The 24899-nt window shown below is 39.6% G+C and overlaps 1 protein-coding gene across 2 annotated transcripts; it reads left to right on the top strand.

The window, feature by feature from the left end:
• Positions 1-1835: 1835 nt before the first annotated feature.
• On the top strand, positions 1836-20508 carry LOC138963805 (lysyl oxidase homolog 2-like). 2 transcript variants are annotated; one of them, XM_070335656.1, is made up of 9 exons: positions 1836-2032; positions 2240-2381; positions 4155-4333; positions 7445-7483; positions 8033-8071; positions 9087-9119; positions 14916-14954; positions 15969-16001; positions 18099-20508. In XM_070335656.1, exons 1-9 carry the CDS (start codon positions 1990-1992, stop codon positions 18161-18163), a joined length of 612 nt encoding a protein of 203 aa, XP_070191757.1. In that variant the 5' UTR covers positions 1836-1989; the 3' UTR covers positions 18164-20508. The 2 variants fall into 2 exon arrangements, with proteins under 2 accessions (XP_070191757.1, XP_070191759.1); XM_070335658.1 differs by lacking the exons at positions 14916-14954; positions 15969-16001.
• Positions 20509-24899: the final 4391 nt, after the last annotated feature.

Here is a 24899-nt window from a genome sequence, read left to right as displayed (position 1 = left end):
GCCGCCTCTTAGGTAACCATCCACACTTTAGGTGCGTGTGCACTCATTTGTGGCTGTGGAGCGATTCCCACAAATACAGTGAACCAATGTGTATGAAACTGTACATGTCACTTCTTCCAAATAACACCTACCGCATGTTGCTTTGTTGCTATGTATGTCCTTGATGTCATCTTATTTGCCCACTGAAAGGGTAGATACAATACCGTGGTTACGGCATTTTAAAAAGAATAAAATAATACTTACCGATTTGGACTATGACAACGCCTCTCATACTGAAAGCTTAGACATTGAGTATTTAAGTTGTTTGTCTATATTGTGCATGAAATTGGATTTGCAATAGCAGAAATAAGCGATATTCTTTTACTTATCATGATAGTTATTTGAATAAAAAAAAAACACGTAAATATGTTGATGTTTGACTCAATAATGTTCTTTGTAGAGAGAGAGTGAGAGAGAAAGAAAGAGAGAGAGAGAGACAGAGGGAGAGACAGAGAGAGACAGAGGAAGAGAGAGAGACAGACAGACAGATAAACAGACAGACAGGCAGATAGACAGACAGACAGACAGACAGGTAGACAGACAAACAGGACAGACAGAGAGGATTTAAAGGCACTCTTGTCGTCACTTCACAGACCCACAGACAATCGATGATGCCAATCTTTAAACTAACACATCAACATTATCTTTAAAAAATATTTCGTCACTTGTCATTACTTTTTCTTAGGGGTAGACTACAAGCGTGTTTTCTTGCGAAATGGGAGAGAGTTTTTCAAAATGCAATACAAAATGACGTAATCTTTTAGTTACAAACGTTAGTACACAGTTGTCATTTTGTTTCTCAATTTACCAGAATCACAACTGTATTTATGTGTTCTTTATCTTTCTTTGGTTGTGAAAATGTAATAGGTTTTTGATTGCATATCCACAACAATCTTAAACATTTATCAGTATTGTTTCATTTACTGATTCTATGGAAGAGTCTGATACCTCATACCCAAATGTCAATTGTGTAGTGTGAACATTAGCACGTCAAGCCTTAGTTTTGGACTCAGAACTTCATGAACTTACAGAAAAAGTCCCTTTACAAAAGTACATTTCTTTAAAAAGGTTAAGACTCCAGCCTTGAGGCACCCCTTGCACTTGGTTACATGATCACAAACTCGAAATCAAACTGTGTAGTTTATATGGTTAACCCCCCCCCACACACACACACACACACACACACATACACACACACGAACGCACGCATGCACGCACGCGCGCGCGCGCGTAGTACAATGTACCACGACCACCAGCCTTCTTTATATGGCGGGAAGACAAAACTTATCTGATGCTGCACTTTCGCAATAGAAAACTACAAGAATGTCAAAGCCATGCTTTTGGTTTTTCCGATCTACCAGGTCAACTTATGTGCAGACCTGCTTGTGACTTAACCCCCTTCGTGTGTACACGCAAGCAAAAGACCAGGTGCGCACGAAAAAGATCCTGTAATCCATGTCAGAGTTCGGTTGGTTATGGAAACACGAAAATACACAGCATGCCTACTCAACAAAAGCGGAGTGGGCTGACTATGCTCTCAGAGTATAGTGTGGGGAACCCAAATGGGCAAACGAGCTCACACGTAACCAGACAAATTCTGGAACGCTGAAGAAGAAGAAGGTATTGCAAAATTGCGTACCAGAGTTGGGTCATCCCCAAAGGATAATTTGTTTTTACCACTTTCCTGGTCTATTAAGAGGGAGGAAAGTGTGGCAATACGATGATTGGGGTATTAAAGGCTAATTAAAAACCAATCTTAGTAACACATATAAAAAGGGATACGGCACAAGGTTGAGCGCCACGGCTCACTTTTCCCGTTACGAAACACTTTGCTGATCGTCCCGCCTTGAAGTGAGAGAGTAATTGAGCGTTTGGCTTCTGCTACAAGAAGACTATCAGCCAAGCAAGATCATCGACGGGTCCCTGCGTCTGACACCAACGTTGCAAAACATGAAGACTTTATTGTTGGTGCTATGGGGATCACTTGTGTTGGGTGAGTCAATTTAGCTAACACTTAGAGCAAAACAAGGATTAAGTTAGCTGTAAAGAGACATTTTGACAATATACATATTTTAGAAGTATACTCTTCGGATGTCGTGATTTGCTTTGCCATCACTACTGGATAATGGTGTTTATGCAGAAGTTCCTGTTTCAAATATTACTATTTTTTGGACTGCATATCTTATTTGGAATTTCGCAGTTGATGGGAAACTGTCTGGTGGTACTAATGAGTACGAAGGACGTGTCGAATACATCTTTGAAGGCACTCGGTATTCGATTTGTGCTGATGGTTGGGATGACAAGGATGCACAAGTTGTGTGCAGATACGAAGGCTATGGCACGTGAGTATTGTTTACAATGTTTGAGTGGTTATAGGATGTGCTGATGACATATAACAAAAATTCACTAATGCCCGATGTTTGTATAAACAGTATTATGTCTTACTCCTGCTTTGCATGAATGAACTCCAACAATGAGCCGAAGTATTTCAGGAAAAAAGGGTTCTTTGTTAAAAAAAACCCTAATTTTTTGCCAAATAAAGAGAGAAAACAAAAGAAGAATGCAGACTTGTCATTCCGAACAATATGACGTCAAATGTACAATTAGAGCGAATTAGGCGGTTGTAATGCTACAGAACAGAGCATATTGCACATGGATGCCGCCAGATTTCTAAGCCTGAGTATGTAAGAGTAGGGTCTCTAGATAAGGGCGGCGCGGCCGGCAGTTCTAGAGAACCAACAACTTTCGAGAGGAACAATAGATTGGCCGGCTTGTACTACCCGTCATGAAAGAAAACAAACATACATGGGATCTTAAAGGCATAGAAAGCTGATAACTATTCACGCTAATTGCTTTACCCACAGCTGGAGACATGCTAAATTAAGTTCCCTGCAAGATATTGTGGTCTAGGACCCCTTAAATGTTGAGATATTTGAATTTTTATTTTGATCTAGATCGTCCTATTTATAGATTTGCCAACAGAGGTAACGTTGACGCAAGGGAAATAACTCCGCGTCTTTGTTGACATCCTCACTTTTTCAGAGGCTAGAACAAGCTGTAATGCATGTATATCCGCGCATTGCGACATATCGTCATTATATGGCCTTATGATGCATTTGACATCGATTGTGGGCAAACTACACATCGTAAACACGGGAGCGAGTTAGTAAGCCTTTAATGCATGTAGAAATATATCGTCACAAAGTTAAAGTTTGTCATAACACTGTCTTTTATCCTTCACGTACAAATATTGTCTAAGTCTTGACGCTGCAACAAAATCGGGCAACTCTCCAAGGCCCGGAAACTACTTGCAGATCCTAACCTTAGAAAATATTTCATTTCTTTAAATAAAAAAAATGGGACATGACCCCCTGAAGGTTTAACCCACCCGCCCAAAACAACACCTAAGGCCTGAAATACTACAGAACTCAAAATATATAGCTTAGGGTTGCCTTTTTCCGTTTATTCGGGGATGTATAAGTTTTACTCTAGCTCTATCCGTCGGTGTATATAATTGTTTGTTTGTTGGTCTGTTTTTCTGTCCGTCCAGAGTTATATCTCTGGTATCTACGGGTCGATTTAAGTAAAATGTGATTTGTAGCTTGGATTTGGGGTGCAGACGGTCGTAGCCAAAATGTGGTTCCTAAATGTAACCAAAGAGGAGATAAAACCTGTTAGCTGTTTTCAAGTCGTTTTCAAATGAGGTTAAAACCCCACTCCGCCTCCCAGGAGTTTTACAGAACGATGATACCTTTCACTAAAACAGCAATACTATACCTCATGGGACACACTCTTAACAGCATTCAACAACATTAAATGACACTTACAGATCACTTGAATTGCTATTTAGCACGTTTAAACCACACACCAGTTCTCGTGGTTTATTCAACCCCGAGCCATTGGGGCCCCATGCGACCAACTTGTTCATGCATATCAATTTATATAGCCCGTTCGCCCGACCGTCCGTCCGTCTGGCTTGCTGGCTGGCTGGCTGGCTGGCTGGCTGCCTCTCTGTCTGTCTGACTGACAGACTGCTAAGTTTTAACTTGCTTGTAAGGCGGACACATAGACGACATGTTTCAATTGAGCCGAAAGCAGATCTGATTTCATTTCAGGTCTAATGCAAAAGCACTGACCAACGGTGAATTTGGGTCCCCTTCAGCTACAACAATTTTTTTCGCTGCAATATTTAAGTGTGACGGCGACGAACAACATTTGGGGGACTGTGAAATTAGTTCTGCTTCTACCTGCAATTCTGGTATCATATCTGCAGTACGTTGTGGCAAACCAGCAGGTAAATAGATATGTGTGTGCATATGTTCGAGTGTGCGTTTATATATATATGTGTGTGTGTGTGTGTGAGTGTGAGTGTGTGTGTGTGTGTGTGTGTGTGTGTGTGTGTGTGTGTGTGTGTGTGTTTGAGTGTGTATGTGTGTGTGTGTGTGTATGTGTGTGTGTGTGTGTGTGTGTGTGTGTGTGTGTTCGAGTGTGTATGTGTGTATGTGTTCGTGTCTGTGTGTGTGTGTGTGTGTGTGTGTGTGTGTGTGTGTGTGTGTGTGTGTGTGTGTGTGTGTGTGTGTGCGTGCGTGCGCGCGCGCGCACGCGTGTGAGTGTGTATGTGTGTGTGTGTGTAGTGTGTATGTGTGATGTCATTCCTGGAAAACTAGTGCACAAACCTTGTAATCACATGACATTTAATCGCACTAACACTCTTGTTCTTGTTCTTGTAAATAAACACAGAGACGTCCTTTTCTCTTAATATACAAATCATCATAAATTATTTTAATGTGCATCCTGTTTTTTCACACAGTGTCCACCAAAAATGTTACTACCTTACAGTTCAAACTCACTTTTAACATGATTAATCATTAAATCAAATCATTGTAATAAACAAAATTAGTTATGTCGTCTACCCCCATCCAGAGCATCTCCCCCCCACCCCCCCCCCCCCCCCAACAACAACAAATAAAATTGCAATACACTTAAAATGTATTAAAAGACTGCGTCGTGAATAACTGAAATGACCTTTTCCCGAAATGCTCAATTCCCCTGTGTGTGACATTATGCGAAACAGACGTATTGATATATATCCCATGACCTCCCTTCTTTGTCTCTGTAAATGTACTCTAGGTATATTTCTTCTTTGTTCTCTTGTTGCATCTATGATGTAACAATTGCACCCTTATAACACATAAAGTAGTGGATAAATAAGGATGCAACAAATACATCATAGCTGGCTCTACTTTCTGTCGTCCTTGACATTCAAAAATGCACATGTACCTGTCGACCGGATGTGCAAGGGGTTACCACGCTTTTGAAAACTTGCGCGAGAGTCGTTTGGTGCTATAGCTTAGTTTTAGTCTTGCCGAGACTATCATCACAGCGTCATAGATTTCATGACGTCTGTCGTCCATCGCCTCATATTTTTATATTTAGTCAAGTTTTGACTAAATATTTTAACATCGAGGGGGAATCGAAACGAGGGTCGTGGTGTATGTGCGTGTGTGTGTGCGTGTGTGTGTGTGTGTGTGTCTGTGTGTGTGTGTAGAGCGATTCAGACTAAACTACTGGACCGATCTTTATGAAATTTGACATGAGAGTTTCTGGGTATGAAATCCCCATACGTTTTTTTCATTTTGTTGATAAATGTCTTTGATGACGTCATATCCGGCTTTTCGTGAAAGTTGAGGCGGCACTGTCACGCCCTCATTTTTCAACCAAATTGGTTGAAATTTTGGTCAAGTAATCTTCGACAAAGCCCGGACTTCGGTATTGCATTTCAGCTTGGTGGCTTAAAAATTAATTAATGACTTTGGTCATTAAAAATCTGAAAATTGTAAAAAAAAAAATAAAAATTTATAAAACGATCCAAATTTACGTTTATCTTATTTTCCATCATTTGCTAATTCCAAAAACATATAAATATGTTATATTCGGATTAAAAACAAGCTCTGAAAATTAAATATATAAAAATTATTATTAAAATTAAATTGTCCAAATCAATTTAAAAATACTTTCATCTTATTCCTTGTCGGTTCCTGATTCCAAAAACATATAGATATGATATGTTTGGATTAAAAACACGCTCAGAAAGTTAAAACAAAGAGAGGTACAGAAAAGCGTGCTATCCTTCTTAGCGCAACTACTACCCCGCTCTTCTTGTCAATTTCACTGCCTTTGCCATGAGCGGTGGACTGACGATGCTACGAGTATACGGTCTTGCTGAAAAATGGCATTGCGTTCAGTTTCATTCTGTGAGTTCGACAGCTACTTGACTAAATATTGTATTTTCGCCTTACGCGACTTGTTCTCTCTTGTGATCAACATGACAAGCCGTATGTGTTTGAGTGTGTGTGCTCGTGCTCTCAACTTAAACAGAAGTCAAACTAGCAATCGTTAAAAATTCAGTTCGTCCGACCAGCATTGCTATGTTCAGGCTATGCTCTTGTAAAGTTACAGCGTGCCGGTACACACGCCCTCATCGGTACATCATCGACTACGATTGTTCTCTGGACAAGCTGTTTAATGCATGTTGCGAGTATTTGTAGCTCTTCTGCGGCGCAGAAGGCCCTATAGATGATTAAGGTGTCCAAGATCTCAGGAGATGCATGTGTAACCACTAGGTATTCAGTCAAATCCGTGTAAGAGGCTTTCAACTGACGGGGACAACCAAGCCACCATTATGCACCGACTTGACATAGATCGACAGGCGTGCCTTTAGAATAAGGTATGTGCAGATGTTAAGCCATCAGTGCCTCATCTAAACAGATAACTAAAGCTTGATGTTTCCGTCACACTTTGTCTTTTAGATCTTCATGGGATATACAGGTTACAACACTCGTGATTTTTTATATGGCTTGTAGGCTATTTCAGTCAAGACCCAGCGGGAATATCAAAGGGACTCACTCGCCAGAGGCTCGTGAGTCCCTTGATATTCATCCGCTGGGTCTTGACTGAAATACAAGCCATATAAAAAACCACTCGTGTTGTAACCTCTATATATCATACCTCTGTTTCCTCCTCATAGTCATTTCAAACAATTAGGTAAAGCTTAAAAACAAAACTTTGGTGTAGGGGTTTTATGTGTCGACAAACATTGTGCACTCTGAAGCCATGAAGCAACCATTTGCCTTCATAACCTTTGTTCAAAGAATAAAATTCCGCTGAATTTGACATATCGTTCGTACATGACACGGAAATCAAAAATGTGTACATTTGCCATGTTGAGTACATTTTTGTATTCTATTTTTAGAGTTGTCGTTGTTTCTTTTGTCCCCTTCCTTACGTTGGACTCAACCTGGGTTTTTTCTCATTGTAACTGTTTTGGTTATACCTTTAATATGTAATCTGTTTCAAATGTTTTGTTCAGCTTTGTTTTTTCTTGTTTTGTTTTGTTTTTCACAAGCTGGTGTTCCTGCTGCAAATAAGCCAAGTCAGACCGCACGTGAGTAAACAAACACAGCCACAGAGAGAGCATTAACACATCATGGTTTGTTCCACAGTCAAGGGGGACTCAACTTTGTCACAAAGTGTATGGCCATGCAGTCTCCCCTTTCGTTGGCAAGTGTTGTAACCTCTATATATCATACCTCTGTTTCCTCCTCATAGTCATTTCAAACAATTAGGTAAAGTTTAAAAACAAAACGTTTGTGTAGGGGTTTTATGTGTCGACAAACATTGTGCACTCTGAAGCCATGAAGCAACCATTTGCCTTCATAACCTTTGTTCAAAGAATAAAATTCCGCTGAATTTGACATATCGTTTGTACGTGACACGGAAATCAAAAATGTGTACATTTGCCATGTTGAGTACATTTGAGTATTTGTATTCTGTTTTTAGAGTTGTCGTTGTTTCTTTTGTCCCCTTCCTTACGTTGGACTCAACCTGGGTTTTTTTCTCATTCTAACTGTTTTGGTTATATCTTTAATATGTAATCTGTTTCAAATGTTTTGTTCAGCTTTGTTTTTTCTTGTTTTGTTTTGTTTTTCACAAGCTGGTGTTCCTGCTGCAAATAAGCCAAGTCAGACCGCACGTGAGTAAACAAACACAGCCACAGAGAGAGCATTAACACATCATAGTTCGTTCCACAGTCAAGGGGGACTCCTTTCAACTTTGTCACAAAGTGTATGGCCATGCAGTCTCCCCTTTCGTTGGCAAATGTTTAAAGTGATGTTTTTCTGGAAATATGTATATCAGTCAGTATAACACAATAATCATGCTGACATTATGCTTAAATATACAGCTAGAGTTCTGTCATGAAACATGCTTTACGTCAGTTATGAAGAGGGAAGTTACATTACTCTTGCTTCAGTGAGTTCACCTTTCCCTTGTCTGATTGCGACCACCCCCACAATGGACAAGGAAAGATGTTTCTCATGAGCAAATGAGCTAAATATCAACGAAATGTACACAGTGGCGCTTGTGTTTTCAGAAGTTGGTTTTGAAGTAAAGCTTGCCTCTAGTTTATTTTCATAGATCTATTTCCCCAGGATATACCAAAATAATGTTGATTTAAAGGGACAGTGCTTCTCGCGATTCCCAGCGCATATCGCCTTGGGCGTCTGGCCGCGATTCAGTCATATATCTATTTGTAAACCTTCATAGTGTCATTCACAGAAGTAAAGGACTAACTGCAATTTGTTTACTACTTATGTAAGATCATTGTCCTGGTAGTTTAACGTAAGACGGAAAACCCGAAGCAAGTAAGGGTACGTAGGGAATGCAATCCACTCGTGGTGCAAGTTAGCTACATGTAGCGTTGCGCAATACAAACGTGCAAACTCAGAAATTGCTGGTCTGTTAAGTTTGTGTATTGTAAAATACAATGGTTATGATCATGTGTAAGCTAGCAATACATTCAAACGCTTTTTTTGAAAGCAGTTCGTGTGTTTGTGGTTTTGTGTTTACAAGGTCTAACAAAATAAAGGTGGATGAAGCATGTTCATCCTTTGGTCCTAAGCCGTGTATATCGTAGCTGCTGCAACCATTTGTCACAAGTGTTATTTTACCTAATGTATGTGGTCTTATTCTTGTTTTTCTTCCAACAGAATCCAGTAACGCAGGTGTACAAGTTGTGAGAGGTAAGTAAGCAATTACAGACACCGAAATGTCCAGAGCGTTAACACACTTGAAAATGAATAACTAGTTAAGTCAAGCAGATCTCAAAATTTCAACACAATTACATCATCTAACTACTCAAGTCGGTTTTTTAATGAACATGCATTCCTTATAGCTAGACTCCAACGTTCATAAATCAATATCAAAAATGACAAGGAGGGTAGTTCAGTGAAATGAAACGTTTCTTCTTCTTCTCCTGCTTTACTCATGGGTTGCAACTCCTACGTTCACTCATAATTTTGCACGAGTGAGTTGTTATCGTGTATGTCCGTTTTTACCCCGACATTTAGGCAGACATACATCGCTTTCGGAGGATGCATGCTTGGTTTCTATAACTCACCGAACTCTGACATGAATTACGGGATCTTTTCCGTGTGCATTTAGTCTTGTACCTGTGTGTACACACGACCGGAGATAAGGCACTTTATTCCCCCCTCTGCTTCTTTACCTCTGTAAACTTGTAGGGGTAGTTATTTTTCGATAATGACCCAGCAACCAAACAAATAACGACCCAGCAACAGCCTGAATCCTCGATAGTGCAATGGGTTGAGAAGCTGTTCTGTTTCGGTACTACTTTTTGCGACTGAAAAGTTCCGAACGCTCTAATGTACGAAGTATACATCTCTGGAGCAAACAATACAAACATACCGCATTTAAATTAACAACTACAGGCCTGAACACATGAATCTCCATATAAAATCCATGAGTTCGGTTGTTTTCTGAATCTAGATCAGACGTTCATCACAAGCAATTTCCCAAGGCAAGTAACTCATACTTTGTCTAGCGACAAGAGTAGTTCCCCTTCTTTTCACTCAGTTTCTTCGACAACAGACTGCAATCCGACGGTCAGTTTTCAACAATATTTCATTTAATAAACAGATCACACGCAACCAAATGCACACATCTCATCAATTTAAACAACATAAAGCGGTTTCATACACTATTTTCCCCAGAAAACTGAACTTCATACAGTTTTTAACGTTGGAACACGGGTGCAAAAGTTCGTCTGCTAGTCCCATTTGACGAAAGAACATTATCCTAAGCGATACCAAAACATATACAGAACACACAATATCTGCCTTTGCCGCCACAGCAGAATAACAGCATATCTGTGTACTTGATTTTAGTCCAAAATAGGAAAACTGACAAGAAGTGTTAACAGAATGGAATGATTTGCACGGAACTATACAACCGCGCATTAATCGATCGCCTGCGCAGGTTGACTGGTTGAGTGAATAGGATTCGATCAAACTTTCGCAAAAAACCTCCTCTTTTATTTGAATAACTGAAGAAAGGAGGAATAAAGAGGTTACACACCTCGTCTCAGTGATTATCAAAAATAATGGTCTCAGTTCGCGGTCATGAAAAAGCTCGCTAAAGCTCGCATTTTTCATGATCCGCTAACTTCGACCATTATTTTTGATAATCACTGAGACTCGGCATGTAACCTCTACATAGCAGGTCTGCACATAAGTTGACCCGGGAGATCGCAAAAATCTCGACCCTAACTCACCAGACGCAACCGGAATTCGAACTCAGGACCTTCCGCTTTGGAGGCCGGCATCGGCTCCCTTGACCTATCGGCCATACTGTCTCGACCATGTAACGGTCGCTCCGACAATATAAGCGCTAAAGAGTCAGTTGTCATAAATGACAACACTTCCGTGTCTTTCAAGAATTTATTCAGTCTCATACGAATGACAACTGACTGCAACAAAGAAAACAACGAAACCATGATAAGCACGTGCTCTTTTAAAATGAAACTAGATAACAACTTATCGAGTTGTGATTGCAATAGTACGAACTATAAGTGTTTAAAATGTAAACAGACTAGATTAATGGCAGTCAAAATAAAGTATTATTACCTCTTTAGCGCTTATATTGTCGGAGCGACCGTTACATGGTCGAGACAGTATGGCCGATAGGTCAAGGGAGGCTATTCCTGCCTCACGCGTCTATATACCGAAACGCGGCAATACGGCGCGTTGCATCATAAAATATCAATATTCTATAGTATCTACTAGGCCATTGCGCCCGTCTATTGAAACGTTTAGATGTAGACAACACAAAACAATGTCTTAATAGAACTTCATTGTATCGGTCTTTCAAGTACACGAACAAGATACGAAACAGACACATTCACATAACAATCCCGCCAGTTAGTTCTGTACTCCGCTCCTTCGTTAAACACTGTGCACTGTTATTACTTCGTGCGGTCCGTCGGTTGATTTCAAACAATTACTGTCGTTTTGATAGTTGTTTCTTTAAAACATGACTTACCGTACCTCTATTTGTTCTCCAAGATAGTAAAGCAAATTTGAGACCTGCATTGCTACTTGCGTACAATGGTATGGTTTCGCTGCAATATTTAAGTGTGACGGCGACGAAAAAAATTTGGGGGACTGTGAAATTCTTTCTGCTTCTACCTGCAATTCTGGTACCGTATCTGCAGTACGCTGTGGCAAACCAGCAGGTAAATAGATATGTGTGTGCATATGTTCGAGTGTGCGTGTATATATATATATATATATATATATATATATATATATATGTGTGTGTGTGTGTGTGTGTGTGTGTGTGTGTGTGTGTGTGTGTGTGTGGGTGTGTGTGTGTGTTCGAGTGTGTATGTGTGTGTGTGTGTATGTGTGTGTGTGTTCGAGTGTGTATGTGTGTATGTGTTCGTGTGTGTGTATGTGTGTGTGGTTGTGTGTGTGTGTGTGTGTGTGTGTGTATGTGCGTGCACGCGCGCGCGCGCGCGCGTGTGTGTGTGTGTGTGTGTGTGTAGTGTGTATGTGTGATGTCATTCCTGGAAAACTAGTGCACAAACCTTGTAATCACATGACATTTAATCGCACTAACACTCTTGTTCTTGTTCTTGTAAATAAACACAGAGACGTCCTTTTCTCTTAATATACAAATCATCATAAATTATTTTAATGTGCATCCTGTTTTTTCACACAGTGTCCACCAAAAATGTTACTACCTTACAGTTCAAACTCACTTTTAACATGATTAATCATTAAATCAAATCATTGTAATAAAAAAATTAGTTATGTGGTCTACCCCCACCAGACCATCTCCCCCCCCCCCCCAACAACAACAAATAAAATTGCAATACACTTAAAATGTATTAAAAGGACTGCGTCGTGAATAACTGAAATGACCTTTTCCCGAAATGCTCAATTCCCCTGTGTGTGACATTATGCGAAACAGACGTATTGATATTTATTCCCCCCTCTGCTTCTTTACCTCTGTAAACTTGTAGGGGTAGTTATTTTTCGATAATGACCCAGCAACCAAACAAATAACGACCCAGCAACAGCCTGAATCCTCGATAGTGCAATGGGTTGAGAAGTTGTTCTGTTTCAGTACTACTTTTTGCGACTGAAAAGTTCCGAACGCTCTAACGTACGAAGTATACATCTCTGGAGCAAACAATACAAACATACCGCATTTAAATTAACAACTACAGGCCTGAACACATGAATCTTCATATAAAATCCATGAGTTCGGTTGTTTTCTGAATCTAGATTTGCCGTGCTCAAACGTTCATCACAAGCAATTTCCCGCAAGGCAAGTAACTCATACTTTGTCTAGCGACAAGAGTAGTTCCCCTTCTTTTCACTCAGTTTCTTCGACAACAGACTGCAATCCGACGGTCAGTTTTCAACAATATTTCATTTAATAAACAGATCACACGCAACCAAATGCACACATCTCATCAATTTAAACAACATAAAGCGGTTTCATACACTATTTTCCCCAGAAAACTGAACTTTATACAGTTTTTAACGTTGGAACACGGGTGCAAAAGTTCGTCTGCTAGTCCCATTTGACGAAAGAACATTATCCTAAGCGATACCAAAACATATACAGAACACACAATATCTGCCTTGCCGCCACAGCAGAATAACAGCATATCTGTGTACTTGATTTTAGTCCAAAATAGGAAAACTGACAAGAAGTGTTAACAGAATGGAATGATTTGCACGGAACTATACAACCGCGCATTAATCGATCGCCTGCGCAGGTTGACTGGTTGAGTGAATAGGATTCGATCAAACTTTCGCAAAAAACCTCCTCTTTTCTTTGAATAACTGAAGAAAGGAGGAATAAAGAGGTTACACACCTCGTCTCAGTGATTATAAAAAATAATGGTCTCAGTTCGCGGTCATGAAAAAGCTCGCTAAAGCTCGCATTTTTCATGATCTGCTAACTTCGACCATTATTTTTAATAATCACTGAGACTCGGCGTGTAACCTCTACATATCCCATGACCTCCCTTCTTTGTCTCTGTAAATGTACTCTAGGTATATTTCTTCTTTGTTCTCTTGTTGCATCTATGATGTAACAATTGCACCCTTATAACACATAAAGTAGTGGATAAATAAGGATGCAACAAATACATCATAGCTGGCTCTACTTTCTGTCGTCCTTGACATTCCAAAATGCACATGTACCTGTCGACAGAATGTGCAAGGGGTTACCACGCTTTTGAAAACTTGCGCGAGAGTCGTTTAGTGCGATAGCTGAGTTTTAGTCTTGCCGAGACTATCATCACAGCGTCATAGATTTCATGACGTCTGTCGTCCATCGCCTCATATTTTTTGGAGGTAATCTGTTATGTTTCCTTCTATTCGCTGTTCTATTTCTCTCTTGTGATCAACATGACAAACCGTATGTGTTTGAGTGTTTGTGCTCCTGCTCTCAACTTAAACAGAAGTCAAACTAGCAATCGTTAAAATTCAGTTCGTCCGACCAGCATTGCTATGTTCAGGCTATGCTCTTGTAAAGTTACAGCGTGCCCGGTACACACGCCCTTATCGGTACATCAACGACTACGATTGTTCTCTGGACAAGCTGTTTAATGCATTTTGCGAGTATTTCTAGCTCTTCTGCGGCGCAGAAGGCCCTATAGATGATTAAGGTGTCCATTATCTCAGGAGATGCGTGTGTAACCACAAGGAATTCAGTCAAATCAGAGTAAGAGGCTTTCAACTGACGGGAACAACCAAGCCACCATTATGCACCGACCTGACATAGATCAACAAGGCATGCCTTTAGAATAAGGTATGTGCAGAGGTTAAGCCCTCAGTGCCTCATCTGAACAGACAACTAAAGCTTGATGTTTCCGTCACACTTTGTCTTTTAGATCTTCATGGGATATACAGGTTACAACACGAGTGATTTTTTAAAATAATTTATGGCTTGTATTTCAGTCAAGACCCAGCCAGAATATAAAAGGGACTCACTCGCCACTCGCCAGAGGCTCGTGAGTCCCTTGATATTCATCAGCTGGGTCTTGAAATACAAGCCATATAAAAAACCACTCGTGTTGTAACCTCCATATATCATACCTCTGTTTCCTCCTCATAGTCATTTCAAACAATTAGGTAAAGTTTAAAACAAAACTTTGGTGTAGGGGTTTTATGTGTCGACAAACATTGTGCACTCTGAAGCCATGAAGCAACCATTTGCCTTCATAAACTTTGTTCAAAGAATAAAATTCCGCTGAATTTGACATATCGTTCCAACGTGACACGGAAATCAAAAATGTGTACATTTGCCATGTTGAGTACGTTTGAGTATTTGTATTCTATTTTTAGAGTTGTCGTTGTTTCTTTTGTCCCCTTCCTTACGTTGGACTCAACCTGGGTTTTTTCTCATTCTAACTGTTTTGGTTATATCTTTAATATGTAATCTGTTTCAAATGTTTTGTTCAGCTTTGTTTTTTCTTGTTTTGTTTTGTTTTTCACAAGGTGGTGTTCCTCCTACAATAAAGCCAAGTCAGACCGCACGTGAGTAAACAAACACAGCCACAGAGAGAGCATTAACACATCATGGTTTGTTCCACAGTCAAGGGGACACCTTTCAACTTTGTCACAAAGTGTATGGCCATGCAGTCTCCCCTTTCGTTGGCAAATGTTTAAAGTGATGTTTGTCTGGAAATATGTATATCAGTCAGTATAACACAATAATCATGATGACATTATGTTTAAATATACAGCTAGAGTTCTGTCATGAAACATGCTTTACGTCAGTTATGAAGAGGGAAGCTACACTACTCTTGCTTCAGTGAGTTCAGCTTTCCCTTGTCTGATTGCGACCACCCCCACAATGGACAAGGAAAGATGTTTCTCATGAGCAAATGAGTTAAATATCAACGAAATGTACACAGTGGCGCTTGTGTTTTCAGAAGTTGGTTTTGAAGTAAAGCTTGCCTCTAGTTTATTTTCATAGATCTATTTCCCCAGGATATACCAAAATAATGTTGATTTAAAGGGACAGTGCTTCTTGCGATTCCCAGCGCATATCGCCTTGGGCGTCTGGCCGCGATTCAGTCATATATCTATTTGTAAACCTTCATAGTGTCATTCAAAGAAGTAAAGGACTAACTGCAATTTGTTTACTACTCATGTAAGATCATTGTCCTGGTAGTTTAACGTAAGACGGAAAACCCGAAGCAAGTAAGGGTACGTAGGGAATGCAATCCACTCGTGGTGCAAGTTAGCTACATGTAGCGTTGCGCAATACAAACGTGCAAACTCAGAAATTGCTGGTCTGTTAAGTTTGTGTATTGTAAAATACAATGGTTATGATCATGTGTAAGCTAGCAATACATTCAAACGCTTTTTTTGAAAGCAGTTCGTGTGTTTGTGGTTTTGTGTTTACAAGGTCTAACAAAATAAAGGTGGATGAAGCATGTTCATCATTTGGTCCTAAGCCGTGTATATCGTAGCTGCTGCAACCATTTGTCACAAGTGTTATTTTACCTAATGTATGTGGTCTTATTCTTGTTTTTCTTCCAACAGAATCCAGTAACGCAGGTGTACAAGTTGTGAGAGGTAAGTACGCAATTACAGACACCGAAATGTCCAGAGCGTTAACACACTTGAAAATGAATAACTAGTTAAGTCAAGCAGATCTCAAAATTTCAACACAATTACATCATCTAACTACTCAAGTCGGGTTTTTTTAATGAACATGCATTCCTTATAGCTAGACTCCAACGTTCATAAATCAATATCAAAAATGACAAGGAGGGTAGTTCAGTGAAATGAAACGTTTCTTCTTCTTCTCCTGCTTTACTCATGGGTTGAAACTCCTACGTTCACTCATAATTTTGCACGAGTGAGTTGTTATCGTGTATGTCCGTTTTTACCCCGACATTTAGGCAGACACACATCGCTTTCGGAGGATGCATGCTTGGTTTCTATAACTCACCGAACTCTGACATGAATTACGGGATCTTTTCCGTGTGCATTTAGTCTTGTACCTGTGTGTACACACGACCGGAGATAAGGCACTATAGCAGGTCTGCACATAAGTTGACCCGGGAAATCGCAAAAATCTCGACCCCTAACTCACCAGACGCAACCGGAATTCGAACTCAGGACCTTCCGCTTTGGAGGCCGGCATCGTATCTACTAGGCCATTGCGCCAGTCTATTGAAACGTTTAGATGTAGACAACACAAAACAATGTCTTAATAGAACTTCATTGTATCGGTCTTTCAAGTACACGAACAAGATACGCAACAGACACATTCACATAACAATCCCGCCAGTTAGTTCTGTACTCCGCTCCTTCTTTAAACACTGTGCACTGTTATTACTTCGTGCGGTCCGTTTGTTGATTTTGATAGTTGTTTCTTTAAAACATGACTTACCGTACCTCTATTTTTTCTCCAATATAGTAAAGCAAATTTGAGACCTGCACTGCTACTTGCGTACATTGGTATGGTTTCTATTGACGAAACCAGAAGCCTATCATACTAGAAGTATGTATCTACTATTACCAGCAGTCGACACGCGGTGATACGTTTGCCCTTTGACCTTTCCTCGGGGATATCCCGTACTAAAAATAGAATACAGGATTGTGGGAAAGCTGTTCAAGGGCACTCACGCACTTTTCAATACACGACTCAAAACCTTTGGGATAAGTCAAAAAGAATAACATATACAAGAACATAGAGTTCAGTACAGAAGAAGAAATGCTTACAAATAATGATCGATCGCGTTACCAACTGAGCTATTCTGTCGTACTGTAGGCGAAGGAGATTTTAACTTCAAATATTACACTTGATTTCTCGAGCGTGGCGACGACTGACTGGAGTTTCCGAGTCTCTCCGTTCGTATTTGTGTACTGTTCTCTATATCTCACTTTTCGGGGCTAATTCAGTTCATAATTGACCCTTCGCTCCCGGTCACTTCGTATAAGTTTGGAAAGCAATATGAAGTAGCGATAATTTCAAGCGTGACCGACATTAATGATACGAAATGCATTGACCAATCGCCGAAAAGTGCTGACGTCATTGTATGAAAAATACCCATAATCCTCTATTCTCGATGACATACCAAGGAATCAGTTCGGGAGAACGACGATCTATGGACGGTTTATTATATAAACTAATAAAGGGAAGCAAGCGGTTAAAAACGGGCGTCGACAGAGCCAATGAACAGAGATGGGAACTTATAGTATTTTATTCACTTGCGACGAAACTCAATCCTCGTTTTCGGCAATATACTATCACATTGTAATGATTTTACTCTCAGGCGATTTAAAAAAAATAGTTATGCCATGTTTCTTGTTTGTCCTCTTCAAAAGCCGTTAGATCTACGTTCTTGTTCTTTTATCCTGAAATAAACGTTTCCAAAATTTAACTTTTCTTGTGTTTTGTTTTTTCAAATATGATTTGATCCAGTCAAGTCTAATGGGTTGCATTTTAGTTTGGAATCGGTGTTATTGACTTAATATTGCGATATTGTTTCATGCGACTTGTTAATCATTGTTTAGTTTTATCCTTTATTCATGTGTGGCATTGAAACCTACTTTTCCTTTTCCTGTTAAGGCAAACATCTGAGTTTAAATGGTATTCTATCATGCATATGTATTTTTGACTAAACGTTTTAGAGTATATACCTGACTCGTTCTGGTTTCCAGCAGGTGCATCACTGCTGCTACCTCTATGCCTTGGCGTCCTCTGTGCCTACGTCTCCTCACCTTGACCGCTGACATCACGTCGCCTCCAGTGCCACCACATGAACTGTGTGACCTTGACTTCTCTCAAACCTGATTGCCGCAAACCCCGTCTCATGAGTATTAAAACATATTTCCGTCAAAGAGTTGAAGCATCTGACCGACCAGGGTAAACACGATCCACTCGGTTTAAATAATGCTGTTTCTCTTTTTGAACTATCTTTTTAGATATTAGATATTAGACGTGTAAATATTTCCTTCAGCAAAAGATAGTACACGACGTGGTTTTTTTTTGCTGCCAAATGTATATTAATGAACGAATCCTAAATCAAGGATAATCGAATCGTCTCAAACTTAGTTCTTTTTACCTTCAGAGTAGGAATGATTCAAAATGATAACTCCATGTTCTGATCTCGGAATTGTTTAATAAACATCTGATAACTTTTGGTAACTTTTCTTTCTGTTATTCTTGTATGATTATACGGAGGAAATGATGATTTCTTGATTGCGAGTCGACAAACCTGTGTGGGGAAATATTCTGATGGCTACAGGTTAACTTTTCATTTAGTTTTATCAAACTGTTATTAGCATCGAAGATGATTACAAATGTCAAGCAGGCTTATACTAAGGATGAATAAAAAAAGACTGAAATACACTCATGAAGCACTCTCTTCAGCAATATGTACTTTCAGTGAGGTTTTGACAGAAAGCTGCATGCATACAGTTATTTTCATTGTGTACCCATAACAACATGTTATGTATGAAAAGTTACAACAGCTTACTGCAAGACGATGACCCGAGATACAATGCGAAGCTAACCAAGAAAAAAATAAAGAGTCCATATTTCGAGAATTTGCTCTGCTGCATAGACTCTGACATTGCTAGTCCAACCATAGTTTGTAGCAGACCGCTTCCACGGTGTGCATGAATAATCCTTCAGCAAACTTAACGCACAGTTGTTTGAGGCTTCTACGCTGTGACGTAAAGCATAAACCGCAAACAAGAAAATACTCATTTTTAAACAAAACATTTAACAATGTAACCGTATAGTTTGGCTCATTAGAACCCCTTAAATAGGTACCGAAGCAAATATGTTTCAATATTCATGGACGTTAAGCCACGCTGCAAATCAATATATTCGATGCATTTTGTTTGCTTATTTGCTTGTCTATTTGCTCATTTGTTTGTTTTTGTTCGTTTTTCTGTTGTTGTTGTTGTTGTTGTTGTTGTTGTTGTTGTTGTTGTTGTTGTTGTTGTTGTTGTTGTTGTTGTTTGGTTTTGTTGTTGTTAGTGTGTTATTGATTTTGTGTGCCAATTCTCCCAGGCTAATTCATAATAAGTAACACTCCAAAGTTGGTTATTCAATGAAACAATATTAAGTTCTTCAATAAACGGCTTACAAAAACATCCAGACATGTGCGTTTTTGAGAAGCTCTTTGCAATGTTTTATTTCTTTTGCTGTTTGTCATAAAAAGCTTGAGTTTAAAAGCTGTAGCGTCTATACAGTGGAACGAATACCACATTCACACTAAGACCTCACAAAGCCAAGCTCTTTTCGTTACAATCAACACAAATGTGAAACAGCTTTAATGAATATGACACTTAAGCACATATGTATAGTGTTTTTAATAACTCTTTTTTTTTAACTTCTGTGATAACGAGCAGGGAAGCCTGTAAGAAATAGAAGATGAAATCATCCAAACCTTTTCTCGCCATGGATATAATATTTTCTTTTCTCTTGTTATGCGTTTTCGTTGTTTGTTTGTTCCGCTGGTTTACTGCCCAAAGAGTAAACACCCAATGCTAGTCACTAAATGTTTAAAACAGAATAATTTTGTTTAAAAAGGGAGAAAAAAAACGTATGGGATTAGGAACAACAAGTGAAGGTAACATTGCTCAAATACACGAACAAGATGATTTTCTTTTCTTCAAATAAGGCAAAAAGCATGTAAGGACTGAGGGGAAGGGGAATGAGTTTGACGTAGCACATAAACACACAATGGAAATGAAATGGTGGGTTCTGGAGGACATGTATAGTAATTACAAAACTCGGGTCTAAGACTAACAATGTATATCATTTACAGACAGAATATGGTAAAGCTATCTGAAAAAGTTGTCAAGATATAGTAATTGTTTTTATTACCATACATAATCTTTCAAAATGTATGTAACCCAATCCAATTGATTGGTTTGTTGTTAGACAATCACTTTTCGGGAAGCCTATATAGTACAGCTTGGTAAGTAAGTTACAAAGACCTTACGGACTCAGATAGTAACGCTATGGCATTCAACATGTTACAGCGGGGTCGTCTTGTCAATTGTTGTTGTTGTGTTGCTTAATGCTTGCAGAGAAATAAAATACTTGAAAACATCACTCCACGTGCTTCTGTAGCTGTGTGAGTGTGTGTGGGTGTGTGTGTGTGTGTGTTTGCGTGTGTGTGTGTGTGTGTGTGTGTGTGTGTATGTGTGTATGTGTGTGTGTGTTTGCGTGTTTGTTCGTGTGTGTGTGTGTGTGTGTGTGTGTGTGTGTGTGTGTGTGTGTGAGCATATAAACTTCTGGTAGATGTCTCACTGAATATAAAAGTGAAATTGTATGCTTACGGGAACATTAAGCAACTGTAACTCATACTGTTTGTGGCTAATCGATAAAACGGTGCAGAGGGCCATCAATCGTAAAATCATCGTCGGCGATTACACCGTCAATACCCCAGAAATGTGAAACTCTGGCGAGAAGCTTGCAAACCATAGAAAAGCCGGCACACACACACAAACGTAGATCTAACTCGACCTGTCCACACAGTTATACACTCGCCTGCAGAACAATGTGCCTTGTCACACGTTCTAATCCCTTGAAGTTACTGACAATATCTTTAATAAAACAATCACAGTGCGCTTAGGGATTTATAGAGCAAATCGATCAAATAAATTATTGAACAAAGCGCGTAGCTAGTCAAGGCACTGCATACCCCCCGCGAAAGACAAATCGCCTCTCTCTCACTCTCTCTCTCTCTCTCTCTCTCTCTCTCTCTCTCTCTCTCTCTCTCTCTCTCTCTCTCTCTCTCTCTCTCTCTCTCTCTCTCTCTCTCTCTCTCTCTCTCTCTCTCTCTCTCTCTCTCTCGCTTACTCTCTTACTCTCTCTCTCTCCCTCTCTCTCTCTCTCTCACTCTCTCTCTCTCTCTCTTACACACTCTCTCTCTCTCTCTCTCTCTCTCTCTCTCCCTCTCTCATGCACAAATACACGCGTGCGAACGCACACACACGCACACACACACACACACACACACATACATACACACACATATATAGATCCACTCCCTACACACACACACACACACACACACACACACACATACAGACACACACGTGCACACATACAACCACACACGCATTGACGTCAAAACATCTTTGGTGGACTTCCATCCCCAACCGTAGCCTGAGTCTGTGCACAAAGATTCCTTCTTTATCATGTATTATCGGCATGAACATTTCTCAAGTCGATTACAGCATAGCGTTCGTGTGATACCTCCAGCTTCGCTGGGATTAAGTTCAAGATTTGCTCTATAAAACTCTAAGCGCACTGTGATGTCTCAAGAACTAAAATAATGATAATAATGGAACTTTTATAATTATAGCGCTTCCCTACATATTGAAATGCTTTTCAAATTCGATCCCAAAAACACACAACATATACAATTATACAATTTATATTAATGATATCTCGAATAGGAATGAAAAATACCCATCAAAGAGCAAACGTACCTATACATGTGTGCAAGCACACACACATACACACACACACACACACACATACATACACACGTATACACACACACACACACACACGCGCGCATACACACACACACACACACACACACACGCGCGCGCGCGCGCATACACACACACAAACACACACACACACACGCACACACTTACACACACACACAAACACACACACACACACACACTCACACACACCCACCAGGTTAGCTCCTCATAGAGAGTAATGTTTAGAACAACAGCTTTCAACAACATATATTGACGTGCTCCCATGGGGTCGCCTTCACGCGGTGGGAGTGTTATCACCAAGCTACCCCACCCCTTTATTTCTCTTCTTTTGTCTTATTTCTGCCTTACCAGTCCTTTCACCTATATTTCCTTCCAAGAAAACTCTCCCTACTATTCCCTGCAGTTTTCCAATTCTTTTCTTGTTGTCTTATTTCTACCTGACTGGATCAATCACCTTTATTTCACTTACCAAAAGTCTTCTTTTCCACATCCTTATTTCTCTGCACCCCGCATGTCGTATGAGGCGACTAACGGATTCTGTTTCTCCTTTAACCCTTGTTAAGTGGTTCTTGTATAGAATATAGTCAATGTTTGTAAAGATTTTAGTCAAGCAGTATGTAAGAAATGTTTAGTCCTTTGTACTGGAAACTTGCATTCTCCCAGTAAGGTCATATATTGTACTACGTTGCAAGCCCCTGGAGCAATTTTTTGATTAGTGCTTTTGTGAACAAGAAACACTTAACAAGTGGCTCTATCCCATCTCCCCCCTTTCCCCTATCCCATCTCCCCCCTTTCCCTCGTCGCGATATAACCTTCGTGGTTGAAAACGACGTTAAACACCAAATAAAGAAAGAAAGAAAGATATATCTGACGTCGTCATGGAAGTTAGCTTTTCAGGATAAATCCAAAACTGATTTTGTTTGTTTGAAATAGTGTTTATATTTGTACATCTACTATATAATACTGGTAGGATTTTCGGTGGTTTTTCGATTCCTGTGACCAAACCGCGCGGATTTGTGCCTTCTCCTTCGGTTGCTATGCCAACGTGACCCAGGAAATCGATTCCGCTAGGTCCCGACTTCCAATTTTGTCCACGAACAAAGTTTGAAGAGGTTTGTCTCGCAAATTTGAGCAGACAACAGTGAACTTTGACCTGAACTTTGACATCGCGGCGAAAGAGATCTGTGATTGGTTCTTCTTCAACTTTCGGTTCGACTAAACACGCGACCGCACCTCAGACGAACCTAGCTGTGTGTTTTATTTCTCTACCCCAGACGAACCTAAAATAATAAGAAGATAGATAGATCTGTTTATCTGTTAATGGAACTCCAAAATATTCCATAGATTTGTTTACTAAACAGTTCGAAACATTATCACCTGATAAGTCGCCGTATAACCTTATAGGTTCCAGCGACTAAATATTTTCCCCCGGTTCAACCATAGACATGTACGTCATCATGATCTCCCCTTAATTTGACCGTTATTTTGGCTGTCTTAGTGAAATGGTAAGATATATCTCTATGTTTTTTACATGTAAGTGTTCGGAAAAAATACAGTTATAGCAGCTATGTACAAAAATAAGCAGCATATGCTCTTTTCGCCAAAGTAAAGTCCTTTTTTCTTCTGGTTTCTTATATGTGTCACAGCACACCGCAAGCTTTTAGGCGAATAGCAAGTGAGTGGTATATATATATCATCAATTTTATAGTAGATAACGGTGTAAAATACTTACCATGTTCATGTCCGTTATACGTTTTCAATATTCCATATGTGTCATTTAATTGTGTGTTGCTTGATGCCATGTATGTATGTGTGTGTGTGTGTGTACATGACTTTAAATAAGCATGGATGGATGTGTGCACTCGATTGTGTGTGTGAACCATGTATATATTTTCTGTTGTCAATGTTGTCAATTAGATATGTTATACTATGCGTTTGAATCATTAAGTATTTTAGACGTCATACTTTTTTTCGTATCTTCACGATGGCTTTTTACCCGTTTAAATTTTAATGCTTCCAACTTTCAAAGCGCTGCACGGCTGGGAAGAGATGCGCACTTTTATCACTGTTGTTCATGTAGACGTAATCATGGATTCATGCAAACGTCATACCTGCTGTATTTTATTTTGTTTGTTTGTATAGTCGCGTGCGGTCGCGCAGTCTTTTTGGTCAGTTCCGATTACCTCCCATTGATGCGAAAACCTATATGACTGTTTTTTGTTATTTTTCTCTCTGTTAATTCACCAGTGGCTATGTAACATGTGTTATACCTTATAGGTTCCAGCGACTAAATATTTTTCCCCGGTGCAACCATAGACATGTACGTCATCATGATCTCCCCTTAATTTGACCGTTATTTTGGCTGTCTTAGTGAAATGGTAAGATATATCTCTATGTTTTTTACATGTAAGTGTTCGGAAAAAATACAGTTATAGCAGTTATGTACAAAAATAAGCAGCATATGCTCTTTTCGCCAAAGTAAAGTCCTTTTTTCTTCTGGTTTCTTATATGTGTCACAGCACACCGCAAGCTTTTAGGCGAATAGCAAGTGAGTGGTATATATATATCATCAATTTTATAGTAGGTAACGGTGTAAATTACTTGCCATGTTCATGTCCATTATACGTTTTCCATATTCCATATGTGTCATTTAATTGTGTGTTGCTTGATGCCATGTATGTATGTATGTGTGTGTGTGTGTACATGACTTTAAATAAGCATGGATGGATGTGTGCACTCGATTGTGTGTGTGAACCATGTATATATTTTCTGTTGTCAATGTTGTCAATTAGATATGTTATACTATGCGTTTGAATCATTAAGTATTTTAGACGTCATACTTTTTTTCGTATCTTCACGATGGCTTTTTACCCGTTTAAATTTTAATGCTTCCAACTTTCAAAGCGCTGCACGGCTGGGAAGAGATGCGCACTTTTATCACTGTTGTTCATGTAGACGTAATCATGGATTCATGCAAAA

Source organism: Littorina saxatilis, linkage group LG4 (assembly GCF_037325665.1).
Source record: "Littorina saxatilis isolate snail1 linkage group LG4, US_GU_Lsax_2.0, whole genome shotgun sequence".
In the NCBI taxonomy this organism is placed as follows: domain Eukaryota; kingdom Metazoa; phylum Mollusca; class Gastropoda; order Littorinimorpha; family Littorinidae; genus Littorina; species Littorina saxatilis.
Note: the sequence above shows the minus strand (reverse complement) of the source record. Positions and strands in the feature narration are given on the sequence as shown.

Excerpts from the sequence above, each read along its gene's own strand:
- LOC138963805 (XM_070335656.1), top strand. The coding sequence starts at position 1,990 with ATGAAGACTTTATTGTTGGTGCTATGGGGATCACTTGTGTTGG. Across the intron at positions 4,334-7,444 it reads ACGTTGTGGCAAACCAGCAG|CTGGTGTTCCTGCTGCAAAT; the intron begins GTAAATAGATAT and ends GTTTTTCACAAG. Across the intron at positions 7,484-8,032 it reads TAAGCCAAGTCAGACCGCAC|CTGGTGTTCCTGCTGCAAAT; the intron begins GTGAGTAAACAA and ends GTTTTTCACAAG.